This window comes from Rutilus rutilus (genome assembly GCF_951802725.1).
Source record: "Rutilus rutilus genome assembly, chromosome: 11".
Lineage (NCBI taxonomy): Eukaryota > Metazoa > Chordata > Actinopteri > Cypriniformes > Leuciscidae > Rutilus > Rutilus rutilus.
Window position 1 is genome coordinate 19524406 of NC_140216.1, and position 11410 is coordinate 19535815.

General features: G+C 39.9%; 1 protein-coding gene across 1 annotated transcript; it reads right to left on the minus strand.

The window, feature by feature from the left end:
* Nucleotides 1-614: 614 nt before the first annotated feature.
* Nucleotides 615-10175, minus strand: nr1d2b (nuclear receptor subfamily 1, group D, member 2b). Its single transcript, XM_084424715.1, has 8 exons — nucleotides 9673-10175; nucleotides 8255-8470; nucleotides 5804-5892; nucleotides 5142-5286; nucleotides 3501-4165; nucleotides 3199-3384; nucleotides 2855-3065; nucleotides 615-2533 (listed from the first exon to the last, which is right to left on the minus strand). The coding sequence occupies exons 1-8, from the start codon at nucleotides 9689-9691 to the stop codon at nucleotides 2337-2339; spliced, it is 1728 nt and encodes a 575-aa protein (XP_084280841.1). The 5' UTR covers nucleotides 9692-10175; the 3' UTR covers nucleotides 615-2336.
* Between the last annotated feature and the right edge of the window lie 1235 nt (nucleotides 10176-11410).

An 11410-nucleotide genomic window follows, 5' to 3' on the forward strand; every position in this document is an offset into this window, starting at 1 on the left:
TGGGCCCTAATAAATAATCCTACCGAAAACAATAGGGCCTTCGCCATTTCAGGGCTTGGGCCCTAATAATAATCCTTCCGGAAACAATAGGGCCTTCTCCCTTTCAGGGCTTGGGCCCTAATAATCCTTCCGGAAACAATAGGGCCTTCGCCCTTTCAGGGCTTGGGCCCTAAAAATCTAATTTAAGACCTTTTAAGACTTTTTAAGGATCCGCGGGTACCCTGTCTGCTGCTTTTTACTGTTCTTAGTTACATGTGGTTTATTTTGTGCTTTGTTGTGATTTATGGTGTGTTTGTGTATATGTTTTGTAAGGTTGGGTCTTTAAAGCATTTTGGTCAACTCATGTTTATTTTAAACGTGCTTTAGAAATAAAATGATTGATTGATGGGTGCAAAAATAACTAAATAAATGGGGAGAAAGAGATCAGCATTTATCTGTTTATTTTCTTAATTTATATTTATTTAATTGTGTGTATATATATACATATATATATATATATATAGCTTACATTGCTTTCACAGAGGAAAACAGACAGACTGGATTATGGCAACACAATGCTGACATTGATTGAGCCACAGGCTGAACAATGAGATGGGAACACCAACACCAAACATAACTGAAGATAGTTCTTTAATTAACTATTCATCTACAGCAGCTTTGATATCAGATCCGACCCGAGAAGAGTTCATGCCTAGAGTTGACGGTAAGAGGCAAAATGCGCAGGTGTTCCTTTGTGGAGTTTTGAGCCATTTCCTGTTTCCCTTTCCTGTCTGGTCTAACGGTATGTGCTAAACATTATGTAGAGTATCTACTTACTGCAGCTGATCACACAGACACAATAATAATTCTACAAGAACTTTCACTGAAAAGACTTGCCCAAAAGAAAAAGAAAAAAACATTCATATAAGAGAAATTAACAGAATTACAAATACATGAAGTGGACCTCCCAAATCATCATTCAAAAAAATTCATCATAAACATTCAGCCTGAACTTATCACCCATAAAGATGCGTCAAATCGGCAGGTGTCAGTTAGGATGTGGCCTCAGCTATAATCTGACATTATGACATCACTGTGGATGGCTTTGTGTCCCATCAGTACCGAGAAGAGCATGCATTCTTATAGTGATAATACGCATATGTTCTACTCCTTTTGTCATTCAGCATCATTAAACATTGTGTCATTACTAAAAGCCCTACGAATCAAAACATTTACACATTATGCAGATCTAAATTCAGAAACATACTCTATGCAAGAACGCAAATGGTTGGCCAAGCCTGCGGTCTGGTTGAATATTGGAGATCACAAGGAGTCACCTTCAACCTTCATGTCTGTGCCAATAAACCAGATGTGTTATTATTCAGGTAGCTATCTATAAACTTGTCAACAGTTGAACTAACTTTAACTTGCTCAGCAAAATTCTCTCCAAACTGTTGCTCCACCATGGCTGACCTGAAAGCGAAAACTGACAGTAAAAGATAGTTTGTTATTGTCCGCTACAGTATTGGCAAGCCACACATGGTTGGAACTTACGGTCTTTTACCATCCATAAAATTGAGCTTGCATAGCAATACTTGCTTCACATACTTGAGTAATTCAGGTCTAATGATAGAGTGGCTTCCTTTGCACTTAACTACAATTTTTAAGACAGAAACAAACTACAAAAATAGATCTTTCCATTAAACATTCTTGTGTCTTTCTGCCAGAAAGCTCTTATTAGCATCTTGTTCCACATTCTTCCATTTTTTAATAGTTGGTGCTTTTTGTCTTTTCTTGACTTCAAATTATTGAAAGGGCATCAAACTGTACTGTGTATAGTTTCTCGTTTGTTTTAAACGTATGTGTTGGACTATCCCTTCATTACCCTTCCCCTTATTAACGCACAGCTTTCATATGGCCACGAGATACCTTACTTCCTCTTTTCTAAAAGTATTAATAGACCAACAAGGAACAATCCAAAAACAGTGAACGTGTCACTTATTGCACAGGCAGTGTAAATCTAAAAACAAATTCAAGATGCCTCTGCGTCCACACAACCCCGTAATCATACAAACTCTTGTAAGCATCTACAACGAAACCCATCCAGTTTGTGTCTGTGGGTTGTGTGCATTAGCACAAACAGAGGCGTTTTACAGTATAATGACTTCTTAAGTATCTGCTCCCCACTACCTCCATATTTAACCAGCAGTCCTCATGGGGAGCATGAAATGTCAGTTAAGTGGCTTTGAGTGAGAACAGGCCCCCCAATTGGCTTAGTGGGCCACAGAAATGGGCCTGGAGTCTCTAAAAGTGGATGGGAGGGGGTGTGGTCCACAGTTATGGGGATTGGTGGGTGGTCAGGTTTGGACCTTGAAGGCCAAGAGCTGCTCAGAGTGCATGTTGTTGAGGGAGCGTAGATCTGGAAGTTTGAGAAGCAGTTTAGTAAAGATGGCAATCTCGTTGGGGTGGTTCTTTGTGATCAAGGTGCGCAGAGCTCGTATCAGAGTTTCCTGAAGTGCCTCAACTGAGTTGACGTTCTCGAGGCCAGAACGATCTATGGGAAACACAGCAGGGGAATTCATTTTACAAGTTTTTGTTGGAACGTTTATTCTTGTACTGTATAATCACCATGACCTTCCTGACGTCACTTCTTGTTACTAAGTGGTCTAAGTTTTGAGCTCAGTCAAGTTTCTTAATTTACAATTAAATGTAAGTGTGATCTAATTGTAACTTTATCTTGAAATCGTGATCCTTAATTGCAAATATTTAATTTAAACCTTAAACTCCCATTTCAACTTGTCATTTCAACATCTTAGATACAAAACTATAAAGTATATGGTCTGAAAACGGTGACACAACAAGAAGTGATAAATACCTGCAGACACCAGCACTACGGCCGTGAAGAGGCTCATTTCCTCCTCGCTGAGGTTAAGAGCTTGCAGCTTCTCTGTGAAGTCAAACATTGAGTTGAGGTGATCTCCAGCCCCCAAAGACCGCAGAGCATCCACGCTATACTTCCTGCCACTCAGAAATGTAACCGTCCGCTCCTTCACATCGAACAGGGATGTAAAGCGTACCACCAGCACCTACAGACCAAACAGGAAACCTCAGGTCTTTTTACAGTTCAAATGAAACTTGCTATAGGACTCTGTTATGTCACAATGATTTTTTTTTATCAGATTAATTCAGCACAGAGATTGTGTTGTGTTTTGTTCATACCTCAAAGGTGCCAGCCTTGAGCAGGCTGACCTGGTCATGTTGGGATAGATCTTTGAACCCTGGGATACGCTTTGCAAATTCCACCACCTCTCTGACAGCCGGGGTGAAGCTCATGGAGAACTCCTCCCAAATACTGTGACCCGACTTCTGAGGATCCACATAGGGTGATGTATTCATGGGACAAACCTGTGAAATAGGATCATGAAATATATTTCATGAAAGAGTGTATATGAAAGAGTATTTGTATGGACTACAGAAATTTCGGTATTGTTATTTTGGTATTGGTACCCTGTGTAACTCACCAGGTGCATCCTGTTAACCCTTCCGAATGTTTGGACACCATAGCTGCCATTGGCATGAGTTTCATTGTCATTATGAGCTCTCGAAGAGAGGTTCTGCAGAGATGTTCCATCGGGGATGCTGTTAGGAAGTCTGACAGGACAGCTGCTCAGAGTACTGTAATGTCGGCTGGAGTCTTCAGTCCCCTGTGGAGCACAGCTCGACTGTGGCTTCTGTTCGCTCAATGAGGATGTATCGTTCTGGCGGTTCCAGACATCCTGGGTCTTCCCTGTGAAATAGCTGTAATTGTTAGGGGCTTCAAAAGGCACACTGCCCTGCTCCTGATTGTACATGAAGGTCTCCTGCTGTGCCCTAGTAACTGTGCCGATGGCCTCCTCCTCCCCACTGTCAGTAGCACTGAAGGAGTCTGAGCTTTGGCTCGTATCCATGGTGATCAGCAGCTTGGGGTCAGGGCTGGTTTTGGATCGGTTGCTCCTGGGGGAGGTGGAGGAGGAACTAGAGGAATGGCCAGTGCTGTCCTCGGAATCTCCATCGGTGGCTGAAATCTGGTTGCTTATAGGCAGGGGCTGATTGCCGTGGCTGTTGCTCATCATGTTGTTCATTGCGTTCTGCATCTCGAGCAGCATGCGCTGCTTCTCTCGTTTGGGAATCCGGCCAAAACGCACAGCTGAAGAGCAGACAGTGTCAGTTCACAGACTTTAACAGACTGACACTTATACTTAGAGATAGACAGAGAGATAGATTATTGTTATTTATTATTATTGTTTCTAGCATGTTATATGTTTAGCAACAGTTCTTTTGACCCCTAACTGATGAAGTGTGTAGCTTTTAATTTCTTAAACAACATGTAGGAAGACATAGCATGGCCATATTCCAGGATGACAAAGTCAAGATTAACATGAATAATCATTTTCACACATGAATTGGTACCTCTGAGTACAGACCTTAAAATCATTGAAAGTCTTTGGGATGTGCTGGAGTAGACTTTACATTGTCAATACAAGATCTAGACCAAAAATGAATCCGCCTCTTGATGGAAATAACATCACAACATTTATTTCCATCAAGAGGTGCATCATTTTTTGGTTAAGATCTTGTATTGACATTGCAAGAGTCCAGCATTCTGTAAAGTCTCCTCCAGGACATCCCAAAGACTTTCAATGAATTTAAGGTCTGGACTAAGAGGTGCCAATTCATGAGTGAAAATGATTCTTCATGCTCCCTTCCTAACTATTCTTTCACGATTTGAGCCTGATGAATCTTGGCTTTGTCATCCTGAAATATGGCTATGATACATTGTCCTACATGGTTGTTTAAAAAATTAAAGCTACACATTCCATCAGTCAGGGGTCAGAAGACCTGTAGCCAAACATACAACATGCTAGAAACATAATAATCACTGCAATAATAATACAATCATAGACTCTTAAGCATTTGCCTATTTAAATCCAAACAGCAATTTTTTAATTTTTTAATTTTTTTGGCAGGGTAGTGTATCATCTATCTACGTGCAAATAACATTTACTTTATATATTTAATTTATTTATTCATTTGTCCTTTAAGGTTTAAACCCTGAGGTCACATGTCGGCCTGTAACAGATTTTGTTGATTGGATCTAGGACACAATGTCAGCTGGAGCTCACCATCTCTGGACATGCCCACGAGCAAACATTTCTTAAAACGGCACTGCTGGCACCGGTTCCTGTTGATGCGCATAATGGGACAGCTTTCGTTCTTAAGGCACTTCTTATACTGAATGTTCTGCTGAATGCTCCTCCTGAAGAAACCCTACAGGTGGTAAAATGAAAGAGATAGAGAGAAATGTAAGGGTCACCGTGCCCACAGAGAGTAACAGGTGTCGAGCCTTGGAGTTGGTATGGAAAGCAGGTGTCCCTCTCAGGACTGATGACACTGTTCTGTCACAGAGATTTGCTCTGATAGTTAAACAGGCTGCTGAGTAGCAGGCTTTCTGGTTATAAATAAAGCAAAGTGATATCTCCTTCAGGGAGATGCACAGGTAGATGTGACCCAGATAAGGCATGACAGCCATGCCACATCAACCCTATCTAAATCAACCACAGCGACACCAGGGACAATTTAACATGAAAACAGACACTATAAAACCGCCTTCAATGAGAAGTATGCAAAACCGAACACACATGAGAGTGAAAAATACAGATTTTCACACCCCTTCTGAGCTTTTGACTTAAAAATACTCTGTACTTCAGAAATAACAAATGAAACCGCTAATGCTTATACGTTTACACTGAAATGTGGCTGTAGACTCACACTAACATTTTCTCACCTTACATCCCTCACAAGCGTGAACGCCGTAGTGAAATCCTGACGCCACATCTCCACACACTTTACATAGCAGCACCAGACCGTTAATCTCTGCAGGAGCAGAAATACAGAGAGTCAGATGAAAAGGGCTCTGTGCTCAGTTTGGCTTTCTCCTTAGAACAACTGCTTTCAGTTTCCTCAAACAGCTAGAAGACCATTACTTCACAATGAAGCAAACAAGGGCAAATATAATGAATCATGCAATGTTAAGTGACAAATATCAGATCATTACTGTCAATTATATAATTATTCTAGGTTTCACTTTATTTTGATGGTCCCTTTAACACATTCTGTTGACTATAAGTAACGTTGCCCCTTCATTTCTACTAACTCTCACTAGAGAGTTAGAAGAGTATTAATAGACTGGTAGGGTTAGGGTTAAAATGTAGTTACAAAGTTACTTATGGTCAGTAGAATGTCGGTTGTGGAGCATCACAATAAAGAGTCAGCATATATTAAGCAGTCAGTCTACTTACAGTCAACAGAATGTTCAAAAGGGACCATCAAAATAAAATTAATTAATTAATTAATTAATGAATGAATTAATAGTTCCTTAACTTTAAGACAACATATGTTGAATTCAATTTGTAGAAGATCATATGCTAACACTTAAGTTTAGGGTCCAATTCTCACTATTAAAGGTATAGCGGAGGATTTTCCCGAATTTTAGAAAAGAACCGCCCTCTCCACTTTTTGAAAAAATGCAAATGCGCAACACTCTACCTGCTCCCGAGAGGGAACGCCTATTAAACGTGTGCACGAGAGAGCATGCATGAGCTAATCATAGCTTACATTAACTTTTACTAGCAGTGATTTTAAATGGATTTCTCCAAATAGCATGCCAAACTTTACCTGTCAAGTAGAAACTTCGCGACTGAGGCATCAGTGGGAAGCCCAACCTGTGTTTTGAGCGCACGCCATCGTGTGAATCGTGTGCACGAGCACGTACGACGGCCTTACGTAAACATATCACCAGAATGATTGACACTTAGGAGGACCAATAGTCTTGATGATCCACCCGGAAAAAGAAAATCCTCCGCTATACCTTTAACTAATTGCTTATTGGCATGTATATTACTAGAATATTGGCTGTTGATTAGTACTTATAAAGCACATATTAATGCCTTATACTGCATGACCATATTCTACATTCCTTAATCCAACCCAATCCCTAAATTTAACAACTACCTTACTAACTATTAAAGGCACAATATGTAACTTTTTTGCTTTAAAAATAGCAAAAATCACTATATCTATGTTAAAAATTTTTTTTACTTGTGTACTTACATTATCCCGACTGTTTCCAACAACTTTCAAACCAGGAGAGAAATTTGTAATTTAATTCGAAGACACGTCCCGTTTCTTTATTTCCGTTTTGTCGCCGTCAATGGCGTCATATCCGCGTTGTCCCTGGTTTCCGCTCGTACTGCCATTAGCAACCAGAGCCCTCTGATAGTAACCAAGGCGACTGACGTGGACAACTCTGTAGTTCGCAATGTCTATTTGCACGCTCTTGTTGTTTCGTTCAAACATTATGGACCATGGCAAGCAGACTTTGGATAAAAAAGGAGAACTAAAACGAGAATCAATATCAGCGCGGTGTTTTCGAGATGCCTAGAGCTCCCATAGACAATATATAAACGAGAGCTCCACGTCCGAGACTTCGACCGCTCCTACATGTACTTTATTAAACCGGTGAGCACATTTACATAAAACTAATCAATGTTATATAGTTCAACAATGATAAAATGTTAGAATATGATCTGTATGTTATTCTAATGTTGATCTAGCTTACTGCTAGTCTCATACAGACAAACTTACACATACATTTCAACACATTCAAATGCAGTTTAGTGTGCTAGTGTAATGTTAGACCAAGTGAAACAGCGCTGCGTTACCTCACAAGTTTAATTTGTCTAATAAACTGACCTGTGAGTCGTAATTCTGCACTTGCGTGTAGTTCGGTAGAATGAAATGTCCTTATTTCTTTTATATCCGCGGGACTCGCGTCGCGTGTGGAGCTGATAGCTGTCTTTTAGCAATCCCGACCTGCTTCATATCACAGTCGTGATAAAAACATCGATGTATTCACTCACCCATAAACATTATTAGATCGGTCGGCTTGACGTTGACGACAAGATCCATAATTCTTAGCAAATGTTGCGTCATCAAACTACGCCTTTGTTATTGTAAGAGGTTAGCGACTCCTAGCGGCGAAAAATTCCATACTGTACGTTTAATAAGCAGTAATTAGGAGTTTATTGAGGTGAAAGTCATAGTTAATAGTGAGAATTTGACCCTAATCTAAAGTGTGACTGATCATATTTAAATTAGTCTGTAAGAACATGTGATTGCAGCATAAAAACATTTCTGGTTCTCTTTAACTTCATTTTTATTTAGATCAGTCTCTCACTTGTAATGCCACTTTTGGTGGTGGAGGGTGATCGTGCCTTCCCTCCGCCGTGCCTCGGTGGGCGGGACTGAGAGGCCACAGGAAGGGCCTCGCCCTGTTGACCCTGCCCTGCGTGAGGCGGAGAGCAGGACTGATAGCTGCTGTTGGAGGAGTCACTGAGGCATGACTCTGGACTGGAGGCAGAGCTCGAGGAGCTAATGTAAGCTATTACCCCACCTGGTGGATGACACACAGAAGAGCAACAAAAGACAACTTCAGTTAGGAAAACTCAAATTATTTTTCTAGCTTCATTTAAAAAAGAAAATGTGGATCCTAATATGTGCATATATATTACGAAGCATATGAGTATGAGACATGGCCTAATAGTTGATTCTAGCTTTTACATCTATCTGTTAACAACTGTCTCTAAAAATATAAACATAGAGTGAGTATATGCAATCCATATAGGTGGCTATTTACTAATGAAGATACAAATATTTTCTTTGTCCTTGTGTTTTATTTTGAGCTGCGTTCCTTTTGTCAGAAAGCGGACCAGGCTTTGTGTGCTCTTTCTGTATGGGCTGACCTGATTTCTGCTGTCCCACTCTCAATGGTTAGGTAACACCATTACATAATACCTTTTAGGGTGTAGGCTTTACCGACAAACAACTCAACTCAAATTTAATACTTAGAACAAACAAACATAGTCTGTTTTCAAATTCTAATATGGTATTATATGTCAATACTTACATGTACATAGTAATTGCATGCTGGTGAGTCAAATTGTTTACATTATATTCAATATAAATAATTACATTCAGTATACTCTAATCTGAAACTCAAAGTAATGTCTGCTGAAATATATATTAATATATTATACTATTATATTTATATATATATAAAGAACAAAATGAACGGACGTCATCAGTATTGCAGTCTGAGCTTTTGGTCGACATGTTCTTAGCACCGCCCCCACGTGTACTCGGCATGTCTTGTTGGGAGTGTAAAAGCCAAAAAAGTGGGTCAGACCGCAGCCGCCTCACGTGTATCTGCAGTTGCAGACGCATCCATCCTGCCATGCAAATTATGCAACACTGTACGTCATGACTTCTCTCGACCAATCAGAGCAGACGCAAAGGACGCGTAAACACAGATGCACATGGCTAGGCAGAGCGGTCCATGTGAGTTGGGAGACAGCAGTTCAATTGTAACCCACAATCTATGTCATAACAACACAAGCCTGACGCTTTTAACCTACTTAGAGTTTTCATGCTGCAAATAAAGTAATAAAAGCCCGATCAACACCTTAATGCACAATGCACATTCACAGCATCACGTGCAACTACATGCTTCGGTGTCATTTATTAAAATAAGAATGCACTGAAGGTATCACAGATTATTAAAGTCATATTCAAAAAGTAAAAACATACTGATCTTACCAGCCTTTGTGGATTCCATTTCCTCCGACAGCTTTGAGCCCGAGTCACCTGTGTGGTAGTGCCGTTTTTACACGGTTTACAGCAACTATTCTAGTCGCTGGGAGATTCTGTAAACCGAGTTTCTCTCAAACGTTACCTATAACATACACTACCTGAGAAACATTTCTAAATAAATAAACAAGATAATCTGGATATATCAGCTCCGTGTTGCTTTGGGGACGAAAAAATCAGGTAACGTTACCTCCTAGAAAACTGTAACTAAATACATAATGTATTAGTTATAATAACTGGACTCTTCTAGACCGGACAGCCAAGAGACCAAATCCACACGATTTACGTCTAATAAAGAGAGACTATAATAGCTCGCTATGTCGACTCGAGTAGCTATAGTTCAGAGTTGTGAATAAATCAAGGTTTAACGCCGAAAAAGGACGCATGCAGAATGATCGAGCGAAACTGAGTGTCTCTGTGCTGCTGCCGCGTCTGCTGTCTTCACATCATGTGACCCACTTCACCGGCTCCTCCTCCTGCTGCATGAGTGTCATTATAACCCACTGACACACTTTCACTGCTCCTGCAGGGGCCTCCTGTGCACTCTCACCCCACACCCAAAATGCCCTGATGACCTCAGCAAACACAAAACATCAAACTGACATTTTGACAGTTAGTAGCCTTGTGCTGTGCACCCCAAAGCTGAGATCTACGCCCCTGAGGAAGCCGAAAACGTAATGAGGATTATATGCAGTCAGGGCATAAAGTATGATAAGGCATTTGGTAGCCTATAATCCACACACACACTTGCTTGTGCACAATGAGAATAGTAAGTCAAAGTGGCAAAAAACTTTAACAGTTATTTTTAGAAGATGTTTTTACATAAAATTTTCTCTCCAATTTTCATTACTACAAAATGCCATTTAAAGGTAGGGTAGGCAATGTCAGAGAGGCAAGCAATAGCAAGCTAGCTTTAATAGCATAAGATCCTACTCTCCCTTCACAGCGCTTCCCAAAGCCACTCGTCCTCCAAACAACATGAACGCTACACAGCAGATCTGCCGAGAGACAGTGTTAACATTAGAACTACCGGAATTCTATAACTACAATAATGGCCATAGTCATTCTGACAGCTCATACATTATTTGCATATAATTTCAATAAGATATATCAAATCTAAGAATAAATGGATCTGTAATGTTAGGATAGGTAATAATAAACATCAGAACACTACATTTTAATTCTAATGTAGGCCCTATGTGAAAATGTATTAGTTAATCGACAACCACAGAACAGCTATTGTAATTACAGATACAAAGTCGAAAGTGATCAATTTTCTATAATTTTCTTTGTAAAATGAAAATAAATGTATTCATCCTTGGATATTAGAATACAATAACTTACAAAACATCGCCAATAAATGCATAGGTAAAACCTTTATGGGCACATATGAAACGCATATGCCCCAAACTGGCCAATACAGTCAGGAAAAGAATATGAAAATATAATAAACTGCGAGAAACGAACTGATTCAGCAAAAATATCATGCTGAAAAATTACAATGAAAATTGTATGCATACAGACAGTCATACGGTCGTATGCAAATGCATATGGTCAGTATGACTGTTATGGCCATTCAAGGTAGAAATACTCAAAACTCAGTAATTTTAATAAAATAACAATGATAGAATAAAATATAGACACATTTAGGAAAAGTCAGGGTCCTATGTCAGGGACATGGGTTTTA